This window comes from Parasteatoda tepidariorum, chromosome 4 (assembly GCF_982258835.1).
Source record: "Parasteatoda tepidariorum strain Cologne lab strain chromosome 4, Ptep-v5.0, whole genome shotgun sequence".
NCBI classification, from domain to species: Eukaryota; Metazoa; Arthropoda; class Arachnida; order Araneae; family Theridiidae; genus Parasteatoda; species Parasteatoda tepidariorum.
Window position 1 is genome coordinate 53426938 of NC_141758.1, and position 22835 is coordinate 53449772.

Genomic DNA, 22835 nt, shown 5'->3' on the forward strand with positions numbered 1-22835 from the left:
AGAAAAACATTTCCTTATTAAAGTATTTCATTATTTTATTTTGATTTGAAAAGCACGGTAGGAAATACAAATGCAATATTCCAAAAATACTTTCTCTTTTCATAATTTATTTAATATATTATTAGAAATATTCTCTTTTTAAAAAATGACATTTCTATTTCATTGGCTTGAAATAATTTCATGAAGACAACCGAAAGATTAAATAAATTATGAATTATAGGCTGTATCTAAATATAAGAGAGTTCGAACTCCTCACTGATTATAAAAGTACTGATTCGCAGAGTCACTCCAACTATGGTTACGCTGAGCACCATTTGGAAATCGCTGATCTTTATTTTAAATAACGCAATTCATTAATAAAACGTCCTCAATAAAACCATATATTCAGTAACACAAAAAAAAAAAAAAGAAAAAAAAAAACGATTTCCAAAATTAGACACGTGTATGTCTCACCCACTTCAAGATGTCTTAAATTTAGCAAATTGTGACATTTTTAAAAAAAGAAACTGATTCATTTTTCACTTTCAGAAAACAAAATTAAAGGATTTGGATACATAATCCGAGATAGAAATAGAAATGAGCACCTCCAGTAGCCATTTCTTCAGCAATAAGGCGTGACTTTCTCCATAAATCAGATGCAAAATATAGTGATCAGAGCGCGCACTGAAGCAACCCTAATTGCTTCAAAGAACATCCTCAACGCATTGACAGTGCCAGTGATTATTGGAGTAACAGAAACCTTATTTGCAATGAGAAGTGTGGATTAGAACGATCAATTTAACCTCCGCAGTGAAAAAAGTCCCTAATTGGACTGGATTTTCAGACCTTTTGTTACTTTTTGAGCGTTACCGACCTAAATAACTTGATGATTTTATAAATAGAAACTTGCATTTTAAGAGAACGCTATAACCATGGGAGAAACTTTTCATCGCAAATTCTATTTAACCAGTATAATTTAAAATTTCTGGCTTACGAGATCGAAAACTAATCACTTTATTAACTTATTCAAGTAAAAAAAAAATATTTAATTTAGTTTTACACCTCTAAATCATAAAACACATACGCATTAAGATAAATAAGAGAACTTAGATTAATAATGAGTTGTGAAATTCAGCGAATAGTATACCAGAAATACAAAGCAAACAGAAGATGCGCTTCGTATACCACTACATATATTTCATACGTAGTGAAATACATAGCACATGGTATATACACTTATTTAATTTTCCGAAGACCAGCACACAATTTTTTAGAAAACTAGCACACAATTTTTTAGAAAACCAGCACATATTTTTTTAGAAAACCTGCACACAATTTTAAAAGTCTGCAGGTACAATGTTTCAGTAAAACAGCACACAATTTTAATAAGTCAGCAGAACACAATGTAAACTAGCGATATTTTTTTAAAAATTTCACGAGTTCTTTCATTAAAATTATTTTAGTAGTTTTTTTGTATTTGTATTATTTATTTACGTCGCACTAGAGCTGCACCATGGGCAATCGGCGATGATCTGGGAAACATCCCTGAGGATGGTTCGAAGACATGTCATCACAATTTTGATTCTCTGCGAAGGAGATAGTTCTCCAGTTTTGGTAGCCAGACGACCTGTGCACAAAGTCGAGCCCTTTAGAGTAGAACAATTTGCGAAGAAAGATACCTCACACCCTCAGTCCCTTTGTAGCTTGATCAAAGTGGTCACCCATCCGCGCACTAACTTACATGACTTCGGTGTTCTACTGGGAACCGTGTTTTGCGATCAGTTCGCTGTGCGACTTTTATTTTTTTTAATTACAACGTAATAATTATAAGTTATAGAAACGAAAAATTTAAGCCCCCTTACAACAGCCAGTTTAACGGCAAATTATGAATTCCCTCATAAAGTTTTGTTTATCTTTTTATTATTATTTTATTTTTTTATATATAAACTTGCACTAGCTTAAGATTGATCATTCTACATTTTTCAAATCCCCAAATGCTACATTTTTTACTGCTGTTGCACAGTTTAAATACAAAATACTACAGACACGCAAAATTAGATAGACATTAATATGAAATATAGATATTATAATTACGAATTACAAGCAAATAAATACAAAATTTAAATACAGCTATAGAGAGAAACATCAATAAAAATAACTAGAGATTAACACTAATAGGGAAAATCTGTAACAAAAATCAATAGTAATTAAACAAAGACAAAAAAAGAATTAAGTTCAAAAAACATATTTATGCGTTATTTATTACCTGCACAGATCAATGAATATTTAGGAAATGTTTTATTCATAAAGTAAAGAGGGAATATAATATTCATGATTTCTGCGAATTATTACTAAAATAAAAATAGATCAACAAAAAGTTCGACAAAACGATTAGTTTACAGTTAGCTCTGATTAATATACTGATAAGAGTTCATATTTAATTCATAAATTTTAGTCATTATTACATCATAAAAAGTAAACACATTTATTGAGTCAAAGGAGAGAACCATACATAAAAGAATTTTTTAAAAGTAACCATTTTTCCTTTGTCCAAAGAATTGTATAGGACATAAAAGAAAAGTGATGGGGGGAAAAAAGAAGAAAAAAGTTGGTTATTTTCTTATACACGTTCACCTGTGACATACTATTAATAAAGAGAACACAATTATGTGTTTTCTTTTCGGGGAAAAAGTTGATTGGAAAGACTGTGGAACGAGGTAATTCAAAAGAAGACAGCCATATCAGAATCAAGAAAACGTGATGTTACACACAAAAGAATTCTTCCGCAAGTTCAAAAAATAATGAAAAAAAGTTACGGTCAGAGTCAAGGTTAAATGATAAAAAAGCAGACGATTCTTTGCAATTTTTTTTAATGTTGGAATTGTTGAAAGATGAGTTTGTGAAAGTTCAATAAATTTATTGGAATTTATATTTGCATATTTAAAGATTGTGGAACTATTCTAAATGTAAGTAAGGACATTCGCTTCGTGACTACTCATTCTACACATGGAATTCTTTATTCTTCCAGATAATTTGACATTATCTTTTACAATAGATAGTGTATATTTTTACTATTAGGAATATTTCAATAACAATAGTTAAGAAAACAAAGATAATGTGAAATGATTTCTTTAATAATAATGAATTTTTAAATATTTAATATTTACTGCTATATGCTATTTAAATTCATTTTAGTAAATAATGGGTATTTAAAAAACAATACCACAAAATATTTTTTTTAATATTTCACTTTATAATTTTAGTTTTCTATATGAATCATATTTTCTTTACACTTCGGGTCATAAGCAGCGGTTAAAGAGTAAAATATTGATTTTAGGGTCTTTGCATTTTGGGAATTGCAATCTAATAGATAAAAACTGGTGCTTAAAAAGTAATTTTTTTATCACAATTGATTTGTAAATTCTTACCAAAATCAAAATTATAAAACTAAATAAAATAGCAAAATAAAAATTAAAATAAATTTTAGTTCATAAAATAGGAAATAAAATTTTCTATACTCGTATGGTAAGAAATATGGGTTCCCTCATGGGGCAAAGAACCGAACTCGTGCCCTAAAAATATCTCCCATAAATCATAACGCTCAATGTCAGTAATATAAATACGCAAAATTTATGTTAACATTTGTGCATAGAATCAGCGATTTTAACCCCCTAAGTAATTCCAGGAACGGATTCGAATCATCAGTTTGTCTCCAGACTCGAAATAGAATCCATATATAATTCCATAGATTCTCTCAAACAATGATTCGAATCGTTGTCTCCTTTTGAACCATGTTGATTTTGTAATTTTTTTAAAGAAAATAATTTAATTAAATGTTGATTTTTTTTCCAACTTTATTTTATACTAAAAAATTTTATGAATTCGTAAGGAAAAAACAAAAATTCTGTCGTCGTATTAGAAAATTGGAATTGTAAATATTATTATAAAACAATTTTACTTTAAGAGCCACGACGGAGCTGTGGTTTAAGGCACTGAACTATCATTGTGAAGAATAAAGGTTCGATCCCCGGTCCTGACTTAAAAACCTACACAGCCTTAGACCTAAGGATGCCCAATTTTTTGGGAAACAAAATTGACCGTTGTTCATTGCCACCATTATGCCATTGGTCTCGAAATTGTGAACCCTTCCCTGTCCAACTACATGCTATAGCTTTACATTTTATTGTACTTAAATGTTTTCGAAAGCATGATTGAAACGTTCCTTATTGTAATTATTAAACTAAACATTAATGTTTTGAGGTTATCTATTTGGATAAAAAAAACTACGGTAAAAACTCAAACATTAAATACATAAACACGCAGTTACTTTTTTTTAAGACTTTTTCCCCAAAGTTTTGTATTAACTCATGGACTTAACAAAAAATAAGCTAAAACGGAATACAGTTTATGTTAAATAAGACGCGAACACTGTATCATTCAAGTATTAATATATTAAATCACAAACTGCAATAAATTACATCAGCATCCAAAGTCTGTCCTTTAAGATTAACGGGTACAAGGTGAACGACAGAGTATTAAACCCAAAGTGGCAAGGCAAAGTCCTTAAAATTACTGGGTGTAATTTAACGGCCACTTAATAACATTTAATGCAATTAAACTGTCTGCTACTTCATCATCTTCTCAGACATCAACCACGTAATTATCCAAAAGTCCACACACACACAATGATATGAAAGATTAAGTAGATACAATTAATCGTCACCTACGCTGAATCTTATTCGAATTCCCTGAAGAAAAATATTTGTTTATTTTTTATACGAATATGCTGAAAAATATGCAGAGATCTAGACAGCTACAATTAATTTTAAATTGAACATACTTCAGTATTGAGTCATAGCAATTAAAGAGGATTCTTCCTTCGCCATCTTGAACTATGGATTAATGGCTTCAATTTCATTTTATAACCGGCGTTGAAAAGCAGACCCAATTCTAAGTTTACAATTATCAATGTTCTACTCCGTAGCCACACAGTTTTGAGTTCAACCCAGAAAACAAGCGAGCTCCTGGAACAAGCGTTGGTACAAACTCGCCTTCGCCGAAGACTTCTTGATGGAACTAACCCGTATTTGCGTTACGTGGTGAGAAAAATCACGAAAACCTGGGATATTTTATGTCAACACAGTGTTCGGTGCGAGCTGGGAGCAGAATTCATATCAACTAGCCACAGCTGGGATTCAAACCTGGGCTACCTCACTTAGAGGGGAACGCTCTTTCCCCTGAACCATCACGGCTCGTTCATTTTCTTTGTATTTTCCGTACTTGACAAACTTTTCATAAAAGGATCTGATGCAACAACACTATATCTTTAAAAAAGTAGAAAATAAAGCCGTCGCTTAATTATATTAGGAGAAACAGCAGTTGACAACTGTTGGATTTCAAACATGTAAAACAATAAAATTATGGTAGGTAGGTACTTTATTTACGTCGCACTAGAGCTGCACAATGGGCTATTGGCGACGGTCTGGGAAACATCCCTGAGAATGATCCGAAGACATGCCATCACAATTTTGATCCTCTGCAGAGGGGATGGCACCCCCGCTTCGGTAGCTCAACGACCTGCACGCGAAGTCGAGCACTTTACGGTAGCACAGTTTAACGAGGACCACTACCGCACACCCTCGGTCCCTACGCAGACTGATCCAAGTGGGTCACCCACCCGCACGCTGACCGCAGCCAGTGATGCTTGACTTCGGTGATCTGCTGGGAACCGTGTCTTAACGATCAGTCCACTGCGGGTCACAATAAAATTATATTGATAGTAATTTTGAATAGATAATTTTATACTGTACTTTTGGGAATATATTTTTGCTTAATTTATTCATTTTTTTAATTGTTTAAATTGAAAAAAGTCGATTTGGATGATGATTAGAAAGCGTTAGAACACAAATTACATGCACACACACAAAAAAAATCTTTGCGAAAAAAATTGAAAACGGTCAACTATATAATTCCAACTACCTTTTATAAAACATTGATTGCAGAATCGTTTTGGTATGATTTTGTTCGAAAACAATGAACAAAGAATCTAAAACACCGTATGCTATATATAACTCTGATTGGGTGGCAATTTATTTTACACGCATCCATAGAAAGATCCTGCCCAATATAGCAAAAATGTAACAGTTTATTAAAGAAAATTAGATAGAGATGATACAAAGCATATTTTGAATTACCCCTTTGCTTCACAATTTTGACAGTTGAGTTCGGACTGGAGGAAAAAGGCCTCTTAATTATTCGTATAAAATAGCAATTTTAAGTGAAGTCAAGCATTTTAGAAATATTTTAAATTGAAGTAATCGACGATTACTCACAGCAAATATATTTTATCATATGTACATCGATAATATCTTGGGTACATTGACAATCGAGAATTGCATAAAAATCAGACAATGCTTGATTCCATGGTCTTAGAACTTGCATGTTTAGGAGCATTTACAAAGTATTTTGGAATAAACTTGACTAATACTGTCAGTGGGAAAATTTTCATTTCATATTAACTAGTCATCCTACTGAATATTTTATTTTTTAAAATTGTTCCTTGAAGCTTGAATTATAAGTTTTGAAACAAACACACTGCAATTGTGTGATATCTGAAACGACTGTGAATCATTTTATGTATTGCATTCTTATACGGTGAATTTTAATTAAATGAAATTTTTTCAGGTGTAAAAGCAGACAATAGATGAAGGAAATTGCGAATGGTTGAAAGTAGACAATACCAGCTATATCCGCACAATCCACATCCGATGCGCGTAAATAAGAAAATTAAGCAATTTATTCAAAAAGAAATTCTGCATACGGTCACCTTTAAGGTAACAGGAATTTTTGTTACAAGCTTTCTTTTCATTTTGTTTCAGTTTTGAATGCGGTAATTTCGCAATGCAATTGACAAATTATTAAACGAAAAACAACCGTCAGGAGTATGAAATAGAAAAATTCTAAAGATTTAAGTTTTTATGGATAACGCAACAGAATGATCTAAAAGGGAAAACTATTTCCTTCTTTCTTGTAAAATAAAAATATATTGTATTTTTTGTATAGAACAAATGTTCTAAACAAAATGCATAGAACAAATGTTCTAAGAGGAATATTCTAATAAAATGAAATATTGATATTACTTTTTTTCATTTATTTAGGTATCAAATGTATACTAAATAAAGAATACGATATCCTTCATTTTATAAAATGAATTGTTTCTATACTTTCTTTTCAATATAGCTAGAAAATTAGAATATTTCAATTTAATTTGTATTAACTTCAGCTTTGATTACTTTTAACTTGTTCGTTAAGAAAAAAAAAATAAACGTCTATAAATTGGATGTTAAAAATCTGCATGTCTGCTTTCGCATTTAAATTGCACTGTACGTGCTAATTCATTTCCTCTTCCAAGTTGCTTAAGATTCAATAGCTACATAGCCAAAATTTCATATACGGTAAAAAGGATGTTTTAAGGTTTATATATAATGGAATTATCAATCAAGGAAGTGGGATTTCCAAATTTGTTTTAATAATTTACATAATTTTTTTTTACTCCTTACGACTCCCTCTTTTTTTAGGCTTAGAAAAATTTGTATGATAAAAACGATCAAATATAATTTTTTTTTTAAATTAAATCTTTTATTTATAAACTATTATTTTCATTCAGTATGTTTTGACGTAATTTTAAAAGAATTTTAGATTTTTAAATATTTTGTGGAATAAAAATTTTAAAGTTTTTATGATCACATAAATCAACTTAGTTTTTATTTAAGTTATGATCACTCATGATATGATCATGATAAAGTTATAAATCACTCATGAATTAGCGATTTTAAACTCTAAATTGTTCCTTAAAACGCATGGAAATCAATATTAATTTGAAAATAATTTGTATTTCAATTCTAATTTTCTATCTATTTCAGTTCAAATTCATATTCAAAACCCAATTATTCGATGGAATATTACAATTTGTTTAAACAGAAGAAAATAAATAAGGACGAAAAAAAGACCAAAAAACGTAATTCAGTTATGCATTTTATGAGCAAATAAATAGGTATCTTATTTTTTATTTATTTAAGTTATATTAATTCATTCATGCGTTTGCACGGAAAATTCTAAAGTTACAACCTTTAAGAAACAGTAAACAGAAAGAAATATTTTATGATCACAACAACTTCTATTCATTTCAAACGCAAATTAAGTATTTCACATGATCAAAGTCCGATCGTCTGCTATAACCATAAAAGGTGTTGCCACTAATCAATGCCTTTTTTTTCTTCTGATTGTTTCGTAATCAGTTCAACTAGAGTGGGACAAATGACTCATACTGCAAGAGAGCCTCTCAAGCGTAGGCTCAAGTTTGAGCAGTGTAGGCCAAAACATTCTTTTTTTTTATTAATACATATTATCAACATCTGGCCAGCAGAGCAAGTTTTTTCCCCCCATCGTTATTTATGCAACTAAAAGTAAAATTAATGCAAATTAGAAATGAATATATAAATTTTAAGAAAATTAAAAAGAACCAGAAACAAATCTGTTTTCAACCATCGTTATTCTTTATTTTAAATACTTTAAAAATGATTCGCTGTAAAACGCAAAATCTTCTACAATGTTAAGCTTCCAAGATAATTTATTGTACGATCCAGAACAGTTACAACTCGCCGCTTTTTTCATTTTTTAAAATGAAACAATAAAAACATGCTATTTGTAAATAAAAATAAAGAAAAAGAAAACTGTGCAGTAAACAAATGATTCACTTTATTTCGAATTTGGAAGTAGTTCGACCTCAAAGCTTAGGGAAAAAAATGGTTAAAAAAATAAAACACAATATAATTAATAAAATAAAAATTTCCAACAATTTAAATACTAGCATGAAGTGTTGATCACTTTTTGGAACTCAAATTTTGTATAATTTTAAAGGCAGTTTCTTATACTTAAAAATAAAAATATATTAAATTACTTCTTTTTTGAAATATTTTAATTTTGGTACACATATGGACTAACTCTAAAAAGCTTGAGGAAATTAAAATTATGTAATTTCTTATGAATATCGTATCGTAATTTCTTATGAGCAAGTAATAATTAAGATCGAAATTTTATGTTAATTTTTGAAATGATTGCACGTTAGAAATTCACATTGAAGTTTATTTTCTTTAAATCTGATTTATAAACTCAGGTTTTCTAAGAATTTAAATTCTTTCAATCTACAATTATTATTAATATTTCATTCTTATTCATTTATTTTTATTTATTTATTTGCTTACTTATTTACTTATTTGCTTACGTGTTTATTTATTTATTGAAGAAAATTTTCAAAGTACTTCCAAAAGTAATTTTCAAAGTATTTGAGCAAATTACTTCCTTGTAGTTAGTAAAATTGTTCAAGAATAGTACTCAATTAAGAAGAAATTTTTTTAAAAAAAAGGTAAATTTAAAGATCCCGGCCCATTTACGTATCTTTATAAATACGCAAATGGGCCGGATATTCTGATTGGTAGGACATCAGATTCTTGTTCATGAGAATGGGAGTTCGAATCCCATCAGCCGAGGAAACCTCGTGTACAAAATGGTGACTGGTGCACACTAAATCTATCGGGGTCACAAAGTCATCCAAGTTCCCATAACAAATCAATACCTCTGGAGGAACTGTATTGGAAATTTATAGTTCTCTGGTTCAGGTCAAAATTATTTCAAGCTATGGGTGTATGAATGGGTTCATGTAAAACGGGCTATGGCGTGTCTCTGTGGCTGAAGTCGTATTCTTGGCCATAGACTGCGTCACTAAAAAACACAAAAACGCACGAACTTCCTTAAATTCGCTTGGTTTCCAAGGCAGGTTTGTCAAGTGAATGGCAAGTGCATTGGCAAGTGAAAATAGAAACAACAACAAAAAAGTAAATAAAACCCTTACAAAACTTTAAGGGACTGTTCTTGAAATCATGCTTTTCAAACTGGCTCACAATGTATGTTGAACTTCAGCAGATTGCTGTAAACACATTTTTGTGTGAAATGGTGTCAAAAGCTTTAGCCTTGGCAAAGCATTGGCTTTAACAAAAAAAAATCTATTTTTTTTTCATAAGTCTATGTTTTGTATTTTGGTTAAAGTATTTTTGGTTTTGTATTTTGGTTACTTTTTAATAAACATTACCTTTAACCCTATAATTTTCGAATGCCATTTGGAAACTTGGCAGACGTTTAAAAAAAACTTTTTCATGTTAACACTAGACTTGTAAGAAACTGGTAAATTTCTCAGAAATTTACCAGTTTCTATGCAATTTAAAGAGCAGTTTTTTACATGTAAAACCATCAAAAGCATTTAAAAGAGTAGTTTATTTTGTTGAGTCCTGCTTTTGAGAAAAGATTCCAAATCTCGTAGTTTTCTGAATCAAAAATTGATATTCTCACTGCTAGGGTTTTTTTTAAATTTTTTTTTTTAATAATTAAAAAGGCAATCCTGTTTTTGTTGGGGGAAAAAACTCAAGAATTTTGTGAAGTGTCCACTTATTTAACATGAAAAATATGATGAAGGGTACGTTTTAAAAACTAAATATGACCAGTGTTCGTTTTCACTGTAAAATCATTTGTGTAGGGTACGTTAATTGCTCCAAATTTCTCTTTAATAGATCATTGATGCGCTTGAAGCTACAATAAATGTAATTGACCAATTAAAATTAGTTCCTTTTGAGTTTAAAAGAGTTCTGAAAATGAAACTATGATGCAGTAAATTACACCCATTATTTATAACAGACGCATGACGTAACGCCAATCATCCAGTTAAAATTTATTAAGCGAAAAAAAGACTTAAAAGAGCGTACAACAACAATTATCCTAGTACTAAATTGCAGTTGTTTAGGTTATAAAGACCAATCAAGACAATTTTCGTAATATGACGGTGCACCAAAAAATTTGAATACATTGAAATATTTAACAACTATTAATTCTGTAAAAATTTCCCCTTTTAACTTTATATTGTTTCCCTATTTTACTATTAACATTCCCCTATTAACCCTATATTTTTAATTATCATAATGGGCTGTTAATGGGGTGAATTTTATAACTGAAAATAAATGCTTTGTGATGTTAAGAGAATAAAGTATGGGTTTTACTTGATTAAAAATATATAAATTGGAAATAACAGTAAATATGTTTCAGTGCTCAAAAACAGGAGCCCATTTACAAGACTTGAATGAGAAGAAACAAAAGTGATTTGAAATACAAAACGTAAAGCTTCGAAAGAAAAAAAAATAAAGGTGAGAAACAAAATTAGAAAAACCACAGAAGCCAAAAAGGGAAAAAATTAAAAACAGAACAAAAAAAACCTCAACGTCAGAGAGCGGCAAATCATAGTAACATGCATTTTCACGAGCTATGGCGAAATGGTAAGGAACTAACGTCGTTAGCAAGGGAATCAGTATTCATACGAATAAAGCAAGATTCCTGGACATCGAGATGAGCTGGTGTGACTGGAATTGAGATAATTTTGGCTTTGTCAAAATGGAATTTGCATGCTTGCCTATTTTAGAGTGCTTGAAACATGTCGATTGTTATTTCCAATTTACATATTTTTTAATCAAGCAATCTCTCGCCGCTTCAAATTGTAGGGATTAATTATTTAAAGCATAGAACTGTTTCGGGTGATTACGTCTGTAACAGCTTCGAACAATAATGCTTTTCTTTTTTAATCTGTTTAGTAAAAATTAACAAACACAACACAGACAGCCTAGATTCCAAATGCAGAGAGCACGTCGCCTTTGTATGATAATTCGCAAACGCACCTTCATCTTCAAAGTCAGATAATACCACTTGATGGCAATAATTGTTCCAAACAATTTCTTGTCATTTTTTCACATGAATACTCGAAACAGCAATTAAAAATAATGTTCGATATTTGTTCTCAGAATTGATTAAAGCTGACTTGCATACTAACGATTTGGCTATTGTAACTCATAATGAACTTGTGTCGTTGTTACAATAGTGAACTAAAAGGTATAGAACGATTGATTATAATTTAGTCGATTGTCTTGATCTAACGAATGATGATTTTAAGAATGACGGTTTTATAAATGATGGTTAGAGTAATTTTTCCCCATCATTTTGATCGAACTTATAAGAAAATAGTTGAAAACTAAAACTTCAACGCAGGAAAATACTTTAAAATTAATGTCTGCATTTTTCCGTCATTGAAATAGTTGAATAAGTACATTTTGTATCAAACTTATTTCTGCGAACATTACATAAAAATAACAAACATACATAGCTACCGGAATAACTAGATTTGTAAGTCTATTTATAAAATTTTTCAAATAAAATACATATTTTTTAAACTCTGTGCACACGCCTAGTGTAGTGCTTCAAACATCTCAATCACGATTTTTGAAAAACATTAATTATCAGTGAAGACAATTTTCCCCCGCTTTCTATTGAATTGATTTTTTTTTTTTTTTGTCTCTCAAATTCGGTTGAATTTATTGGTAAAATTTTTCCTTTACACTAACTGAATTTTTTATTTAGAGAACCGAATTTCTAATATTATTGATGTATTAGGAGATTATAAAGTTCCAAAATGATTAGATATTTTTTCATTATGCTGCACATTTGCCTGAATTCCTTTTAAAGTTAGCTTAATCCGCTCCACAAGGAGTAAAAAAAAAAAAAAGAAGATTGTAACAAAAGCTGCGAAATTAAAAAGTAAAATCTTTTTAGATCATGCGTCACCTTTAGCATTTTTTTTCAATGACAAGGGACACGCTATTGTTCACAAATATTATAGAGACTTAAGAACAAAAAACAAAAATTGCACAGTTTTAAAGAGAATATATTTTACACGGTATAAAATTGTTACATAATAAAAAATATACTATTTTCTACAAAACATTTTCCAAATTTCATATTTTTTTCAACATTTCAAAACGTTAGCTAGAGGGAAATTTTTCGATTTCAAAAATTTTGATATATTTTGACTTTACTGCAGTTACAACTTTGCAGTTTTCCCAACTGTGGAAACAATTGTTTACAATAAATCAAAAATTAACAATTCCAATTTATATTTTCAATTAAGAACCTAATCTAGCTTTTATCATTAAAACAAACATCACTATTATTATAGACACGCGCATAGTATGCATAAGCATTTAAATTCCATTACCCGTTTTATGATAATATTATTTATTTAACTGTTTGCAATTCCATATTTAGCTTCTTGTATACAATTTTATGTCCTTTTATTTGCTCTTAGAAATCAACTGGATCGTATTTCCGGAATAATAGAGCCCTCACCAAAGAAGTGTTCGTGTGCACATGTGTGTCCTGTTGGCGTGCATACAAGCAATTAGGAAGGAATTATGCATGGTTTAATCTCACGCTCTTCTATCATCTACAAAAAGAATTGCTTTTTATTTCGACCTACATGAAAAAGATATCTCTGAGATTGCGATGATAGGAATTAAAAAAGGTTTGTTTGCAAAACGATATTTTTCTGACATCGTTAGAATGGAATTCAATATTTGATTCCAGAATATACTCAATCAGTACGCCTTTTTTAAATTTGTTTTAACCTTTGCGATACAAGTTTCAGAGAGTTTCAAGTTTTTCCTTAAGAATTGATATTAATATAAAGCTTGAGTATACACGAATTCTTGAATCTATTCAAAATACAATTCTTTTTTATTAGTATTTTTTCTCAGGGTTATTAAGTTTCATGCATGCGTCAGTTTTTGACGATTTTATTCATTTGGAGTTAAACAATAGCTGTAATTTAATATTTAAAATGAGAATAATGCTTCAACCAATGCATAAATGCTATTGTTTAGGTTTTTGGAAAATGTTTTTGACACAGTGTTTTTGACATCACCGTTTTATCCATGGATAGTTTAGGAACGATCCTAAATGCATCAAAAGCTGAAAGAAATTACTTTTGCCACATAAACTATTTTTAAATATACTTTTAAAAATTTTCAATAGCAGCAGATATCAAGAGTTCGGTTGATAATGTATGTAGCCTTTTTTTCTAGATTGACATGAAAAAAAATATTTTTCATTTATGTCAAAAAAAAACAATGAGCTACATCTATGAATTTTTTATTCAATTATTTGTGTTTAATAAATAAATTTCACAACTAGAATACATTTTTCTGGGATTTTAATATAGCTTTGGATTTAAAGTGGATTTTTTTTTCTCTTCATGGTGGCATGTTTTCAAATTAATCAAAAAGATTCTAAACCAGAATTTTGCTTTTAATTATTCCTGTAGATTTCACTAAATTTAATATTCATAAACAAAAATATTCCTGTAAAACTGTAACTTGAACGTAATATTTATTATATGAAATATACTTTATAATGAAATATTAATAAACTTTATTCTGGATCCAGACAGGAGAAAATTGCGATGAATCAGCGCAATAAATTTTAAAAAATATTTAAATTTAAATAATTAAACATCATCCTATTTATTAAAAAAAATGGCTCAGTTTTCAAAGTTAGAGAAAGAGGAATTATTTACGATAGATAAGACATCACTCATAAATTGATATATTTTTTTTATCACCATCATATAATCAGATAAAATAGTATTCGAAAAATTATTATTCGAAATACTAAACAATTTAGAGGAATAAAAATTTTATATCAGAAAGAAAACAAACAAAGTAAATGCAAGGTTATCATTAAAAACATCTGTGGAGATTTGTTACTGTTTCATTGTTGTTTTTAAAACCATTAACTCCAAAAACTTTGGCGTGTTTCAAGCCCATTTATAATACATTCTGTCACTTAGTTGAAGTAAGTATAGAGCTAGTGCCGACGGAGATAAACTCATAACTAATTTCGGAATATGCACAAAAAGCTTACAAGATCACTGGCTTTGATAACTGAGAGCGCGAGCTTTTTCCAAGAACTTTGCTTGACTAAGATTCGGCGTAGGAGGAAGAAAGTTGTTGGTATTTTTATTTATTTCAGAGGGCATTCACATTTATTTAAACCTGTTTTAGGTATAGTTTAAAAAGATTGCTGCTTTCTGAAATTTTCAAACAGAGAAGGGTTTCTTTCGTTTTTAATATATTGATACCAAGCGTGATTCGCCAGACAGGTCATGATCGTTGAATTTTTTTTTTTGCGAAAAATTAGTAACCTCTGGACTTGCATAAAACAGTTAATTTCAATAGCAACCGCTGTAACTCGTTAGTAAACTTATTTTGGACATAGCTCAAAATGAGCGTTTGAGAAAAATGAACATAGCGAAGGCTAAATGCACGTAGTTCAAAAGGAATAATAAAAGAAATAGACAAAATGTACATAGACAATAATGCACATAGACGTAGACAAAATGCACATGGCCCAAAAAGAATAAAGGAAATAAACATAGTATAGACGAAATGCACATAGCCCAAAAGGGAATAAAAATAGAGTAGGCAAAATGCACATTGTCTGAAGGGAATCAAAGAAAATTGACCTATCGTAGGCAAACTGCACATTACCCGAAAGATGTAGCTTGACATGAGTCTATATGGAAATATCTATATGGAAATAATGATGGGAATAGTGTATTTAAAAAAATTTACTTTTTAGAAAGGAACAAAAAAAGAAATATCATTTCAAATTTAGATTTTAAGTCGCAGTCAGTAAATTTACATCCTACGAAAACTAAACGAGTTAACAAATTAATTTCGCACACACCTTTCTAAAGAATATTGAAGATGTTAGAATTTTGTGTTTATTGCTTAACAATAGAAATGCAACATCTGTGTTAATTCCAGTTTCTTTAATGCTCATTAAGAGCTACGTCTACTTCTTCAAACATGATTTTTAAGCTATAACCATTTTCTTAAATACGCATTTGAGTCGTGTCTGTTTATTTAAACACGCATTTCAAAGTATGATGCATTTGAGTGAAAACAATTTTTTCAAACAAGCATTTCAAGTTCTATACTTTCTAGTTTATTCATATATTATATAATATATTATATATATTACATAATATATTATATATTACATATATTATATAATATATTATATAATATATTATATAATATATTATATATATTATATAATATATATTATATTATATATATTATACACCGAAGAACCATTACATTATGACCACCCTCCATCTATAACAATGGGCTCGCCCAGGTTTTCATGGTTTCTCGCCCAAGAACAATGCTTTCATGGGACACATTAGGACCCATAATCCTCATAGAATAATCCCTGACGTCTGTAAGCTACTTGAACATAGTTCACCCATTCATGGCAACAGTTTTTCCTGCAGGGGATGGTGTTCACCAACAGGATAATGCACCATGTCATAAGGGTCGAATCGTCATGGATTGGTTCGAGGAACATTCCAGTGACTTTCAAGTCATGTCTTGGCCCCCAAATTCACCTGACCTTAATCCAATAGAGCATTTGTGGTCCTACTTGGAAAACCAAATTCATGCTGCCACTCTATCCCCTCGCAATGTGAGGGAATTGCAGGACCAGTTGGTGAGCTCTTGGTACCAGATACCTCAGACTACCTATCAGCACCTTGTGGAATGAATGCCACGGCGGGTTCTAACAGTTTTGATGGCTAAAGGTGGTCATAATATAATGGCTCTTCGGTGTACATATTATATAATTTTTATAACTGTATGAACTATAGTCAGAAGAATTGGTATTGTAAGAAAATCAATTCTTTGCAAGATCTATTGTATTACAAGAAAGAATTTAAAGACACAAGAGTTGAATGTGGTTATACTACGCCTAACTCAAAGTTAATTTACCGATACTATTTACTTAGGGTTAAAACTGAACATGGCTGCAAACTATATTTAACACAAAAAGACAGAAGAATTTTTTTTTATTGCTAAGAGTAACGGAATTTTTATTTATTTCTAAAACAAGATAAACCCTGCTCTGATAAGATCGTGCTAGATCAACATTGAGTAAAAAAAATCACACAAAAAAAACAAAAAAATAATAATCATGACGTTACATAACTTTAACCTTATGAGAGCTGAATACGAAAATGATATACTCAAAACTAGAGATAATTACAAAAACGTCATAACAATGACAAGAGATTATTATCTAGCAAACGCACATTTCAGATCTAATGAAATACTAGTTCCCTAGGGTTGTAACGTTTTTGTTAAGCCACTATAAGCAAAAAAAAAAAAAAAAAAAAAATCTGTCTTGTGAGCTTTCCGTAACATAAAATGTTAAAACAAGATATCATGGGAAAAGAACATGGAATATTCCGCTAAAATCATCTGCACAAGTTTTTTTTTTTTTTTTTTTTTTTTTTTTTTTTTTTTTTTTTTAAAAAGATAACTAGTGTATAAATTCCTGTTTAAAAACAAATACTACGAAGATCACCAGAGAACTTAACTTTAGAAACGCGAAATTTGTATTTACATGAGAAAAGCTAATGCAATCCATAAGCAAAGATTAAAATGCATAATATTGTTAACCACTTACCTTGGTATTAGTTCTCAAACGCTGTAGTTCGGCTTGTTTCAACTTGGTCAGCGTGTCCTGATTAGATTTTCTATCGGAAGCTCCATTGGACTGGTACACTTGTTTAGGTTCAAGAATTACCGGTTTGGCATTACCATTTCTCTGGATCGTACCTCGACCATTCTGAACACCGATTGGAAGCCTATTTCTTTGCTCTAAGTCAACAGATTTGGACCGAAAATCAGCAGTTTTGGCAAAGTTCTCTACGGGAGATGGTATTGGGCTACTTCGACTACTGGAAAAGTTCTTCGGCTGTTCCTTGGCAATAGGGGGCAAGGGACGAGATCTGTCCACACCAGGGCTACCCTTCTTAATAGGAGAATGGTGTGCTTGAGGAGGAACGACAGATTGTGGAGGTTTGGGAGAAACTAAAGTAGAAGAAGGGCTGTTTTGGTAACCATTGGTGTATCTTGAAACTTTGCTCAAAGCTTTTTGTTGGTTATCGGTATGGATTTTAATCATACGCTCTTCGTTCAGTCTTTGTCGAAACTGTAACTGAAGCTGTTCCAGTTTTGAAGGCATTTTGATAGGTGAGATTCTTGAAGTGCAGCAAAATATTTATTCAGTAATACAATTATTCCATAATCCTGGAAAATAAAAAAGGCAAATATGAAAATAATATTTTTGACTTTGAAGACACAGTCAGTAAATATCAGCGTAAAATTGCCAACAACAATTTTTTAAAGTACCAAAATGACTCTTTTTGAAAGCTAGTTAAGTCGCAATATAAATCGTTAATGTGGTAAGTAGTATCAAAATTAAATCCTATATAGAATATGTTTTATTCAAACAAAACCCGAGTATTACAGAATCTTGTAAACAAACGCCATACCGCAAAAGGGTATACTAAAACTTACCGTAGAATCATTTTTCACTACACTTATTTTTCATACTTTTTTCATTATTTTGTGTCAAAATAAGTGAAAAATATATCTAGCACTTTAATAATTTATGGTTATGAAATACTGCACAAAACACCGTTTTTTTCGGTAAAATTTTTCAAATTTACTCAGTGCCAAACAATTTTTCAAATTTGCACTTATTTGTAGTTATTTAAATCTAAGAGAAACAGTTATTCATCGTTGAAATTTCTTTAATTTACGAAATCAATTATTGTTAAATATTTGAATATGAATTAAAAAAAATCGAATTACTTTTTTGGATTTTATATTATAGTACAAATATAATTTCGATAATCTAACAGATTTTCTTAATAATTATTAAACTTTTTTAATATTAAAAGTACCAAAATATAGTTTTGCTCGTTATTTGAGAATGTAAAAATATATATATGAGAGGGTCATCCGTGTCCCATATGAGTCAAAGAGTTAAAGCATTCTTAAGATTATCGTATACCAGGGGATGCAAACCGTGTTGGAAAAATTGCTACTATCTGAAGGGGAAAGAAATTATGTGTGCCACTTCAAACTTACTAAAGATATTATTTATTGACTGATTGAGATTTATTTGCTAATATTTTTTTACATGAATAAGTAGTGAAGATTTTATTTTATATTTTATAACCGTCGTTGAACAGCCGACCCAATTTTATGGGTTTACGACTACAAATGTTCAACTCCGTAGCCTTGTAATTTTGAACCTAATCCAGAGGACAAGGGAACTCCTGGATCGAGTAGTGGGAGAAATTTGTCTTCGTGGAGGACTTTTTGATGGAGCTAACCAGCATTTGTATTACATGGAGAGGCAGACCACGAAAACCTCCCAAGGTTAGCCTGACGGCAAGGGGTCTCTAACCCATGATCCGTGTACCACTGAGGATATTTCACGTCAGCACTGTGGTCGGTGCAAGAATGCGGTGCGGCATTCGTATCAATGGGATTTGAACCCGGTTCGCCGCATTAAAAAAGCACCCCCCGACCACTTTTTACTGCATCTTTGTACAGGTGTCAGGGAATGCCGTTTTTGGGCGAAGCTCTATGCAGTAGCATATGATGAATTTTTGAAAAAAAAAAATCCAAAATACATTAACATTTCTTAAAAGTTTTTTTTTCTTTCGATAAGTTTTTACTCTGCTAAATATGCCCTATACTGCCAAATTCAAAAAAAAAAAGTGCTTCACGAAATGTTTGCACTTGCGTTGTTTTTTCAATGACACGGCAACGGTAGCATTCACTGATTTTACGAGCAAAATAAAAAGTGCGGTGACTATCTGCTTTGTTTGAAGAAAGTCTGAATAATTTTGCTAGGTTCGACTACCTAGGGTGTTCCGTAATCACAACCTTTAATCTATTTTTTAGAATCCTTTACAAAGAAGATTTTTAAAAAAATATACCCAGAAGGTTTGTAAAAAGACACAGACGAGGAAAAATAAAACAGATACCCAAAACCGACAAGTTGAAACACGAAGGCGTTTCTTATAATAGTCTCAATTTTTATCAGTTTCATCCGGCAATCTAACAGGTTTTGATGTTTTGCACATCTGCTTTCCTAGTAATTTGTCAGATTTTCACAGCGTTTTTGTCTTTTCGTGGCTTTTAATATTAATTTTAGACTCCTAACGCATATATTTTTATACCTTAATTTTTGTAGAAAACAATTTTAAAATATAATTAAGGGTGGTCATTATATAACACCATATGTATTCCTATGCAACCATTAAATCACTATACATACAAAATAATTGTTATGGGACAACAGAGAATGACACCAAAGAAAAATTAGAATTTTAAAAAAAAATTCTAAATTTAGAGCTTTTTTTTTTTTACATAACAATCTATTTTGACTTCTCGTTAATTTGCTACAAATTATTTAAGTTAGGGAGGAATAATAACAAAAATTTCCGACGTCATTTTAAATTACTAGATGAGGTAAAATATTTATTAACGATTTTATTTAGGTGAAGTATATTTCTTCGTCCATATCTATAATATTTTGCATGGTTTTTTAATTAGCATATCTAGGAGAAATCAGATTTCTCAAAAATAATTGGCATATTGTTAAAACATAGATTATTAAAAATCGTTCAGTTTCGGAAGATTTTTTTGCTTAAAACGTGAAACTAAATAATTGAGTTTGCCCTCCGACAATTTTTATAATTTCTTTAATCTCATAATAATTTTTATATATTATGACAGCAAGTTTGAATTAATTTGCTCAAAAGTATATCTTTTTTACCATGAAATATTTCTTTATTTTATTCCTTTAATCTCAATTTCTTCATTAATTTACCACAACATTTAGCATAGGCTACGAATTACGAAAAAAATTAAGAATTGCTTTGTTAAAATAAATCTACTAAAAAGCTTTTTATAGTGGTTTAGGTGAAGCGAAACAGGATTCGAATTTTCTCTACATATTTTAAAATTCTTTTAACTTAATTATTAAACATTTGAATAATCAGTGAAGGCTTCTGCCAGTAAACCCAAAAAATACGTATTCAATGAAAAATACAAAAATAACTTTCCTCTTTCAATATCAACGAAATTTTTTTGATTTAGTAATATAAATAAACACAGGAGCAAATCAGTTAAATTTGTATTTCAGAGAGAAAAAACTATTATGCACTTTTTTTTTTTTTTTACAGATTTTTTGACGTGATAGTAATTATTTAAAAAAAAAGGATAATGTTTAGTAATTCTTACTTTACCACAAAACTGTGAATATACTTATGTAAATTGAGATCTTTAATGAATAAAATAAAGGAAAACACTAAGAAAATAAAATTAACTGGCCGGCTATTTACATTTTGGCAAATAAACTTCAATTTGCATTTGTCATATAATCATTACAAATTCATGGTATCAAAATATCTTACGAATTATTTCAATCTAAAAATGTAAGAACTTTCTTCCCTCTCTTACTAAACTTCAAAATATTTAATAAAAGCTTCATGAATCGAAAGATTAGTGTTCCATTAAATTAATTTTCATGAAAGTGCGAACATTCGAGATTCAAATATTTTGCGCAAGTTAAAAAAGTAATGGCGAATACCCTTGGGAAAAAAAAGTGATAGCAAGTACTATTCATTTAGTCATATTTTCCAACTTTATCACAAACGTTCCTAGAGTAATTTAATCTTGAATTTTTCATTTCAAAAATAAAAAAAGAGCAGTTTTTGATCAATTTTTTTTGTTTTTTTTTTGTGCAAAATGTATAAAAGAAAAAAAAATTTATTTTTTACTTATGAGTTTATACATGCATTAAATACCCGCATTTTGACAAATTTATGCAGATAAATCTTTAAAAATAATTCTTTCTTTCCCGATAATTTAATTGAATTTTCAATACATTTTATCTACTCATTTATAAACAAGTTTACGCCCATAGATGCAATCAATGTTTTATTTATTTATTTATTATTACGATCAGGGTCTGATATAGAAATAAGACTAAGCACAGAACCCCCCCCCCCCCCCCAACCGGTCATAACTTTGAAAAAATTTATTTCTTGATGTATGAAATGCCTTTAAATTATTTATGACATGAGTAATTTACGTTGTATTAGTAAATTTAAGCTTATATTAATTAAAATTTTTGTAAATTCAATTCTAATAGACAATTAAGTAAAAAGTCAAAAAGAAATTATTTGTAGCAATAGGTCTGAGCCTCTCAGGCCTATGATAAATCAAGCACTGATTGCGATTCGATTTCACTTCATTCTTTTTATTTTTCTTTGATTAAAAGCGGAAAACAAAGTAGCAGTATTGGGCAAACTATTTCCTTTAAAATAATTTTTGCAATAACTACTAGTAAAAGAATGTTGAGCAAAGATAGAAATTTAGCTCTTTCAAGTACCAATTTTAAATGCATGTTAATACTGTTAATATTGCAGAAGAACTTAAAAGTAAAACAAGTTCTAATGAAAAAAAAAATAATAATAATAATAATAATATGCATTTTCATAATGTAATTTAAATAAATTAAAATTCTCAATGATTTAATAACATAATTCACCTATAGTTTATAATTTCAATGAATGAAAAAATAACTAATTTATATTTTAAAAAAATACAAATAAAATGTATAACTTAAATGTTCTTAACAAACATAATAAAAAAACTTACTCTAAACAAATTCACCTAATTCTTAATTCGATAGACACACAAATCTTTAGAATGAGTCATATGTACACAATATATTAGTAATCCTTTTAACCCAACAGAAACAACCCTTGATTCATCAACAGGTGTTATCTGAATGTTTACGAAATGAAACCACAGGACAAGCTCATCATCCGCGGCAGAATATTTTGATTTGATTTGACGTTTTGTTTCACCAGCTGGTAGGTCAGCTGTTTCGTTATCAACCAATCAAATTTCGTTAAATTTCACATGTCTTTTCAGAGGGGAATCTAGTATATTTTTGAATAAAATAAAACTTTTTCACATTAAAAATCAAATCTA

General features: G+C 29.8%; 1 protein-coding gene across 1 annotated transcript in view; it reads right to left on the minus strand.

Moving 5' to 3' along the window:
• LOC107451798 (uncharacterized) overlaps positions 1-22696 on the minus strand; it is a 37464-nt gene extending 14768 nt beyond the window's left edge. Inside the window, exons 1-2 of the mRNA XM_016068018.3 lie at positions 22497-22696; positions 17434-18059 (exon numbers count right to left, since the gene is read on the minus strand). Of these exons, the coding sequence (XP_015923504.1) occupies positions 17434-17994 (561 nt within the window). The 5' untranslated portion in view covers positions 17995-18059; positions 22497-22696. The remainder of the gene's footprint in view (positions 1-17433; positions 18060-22496) is intronic.
• Between the last annotated feature and the right edge of the window lie 139 nt (positions 22697-22835).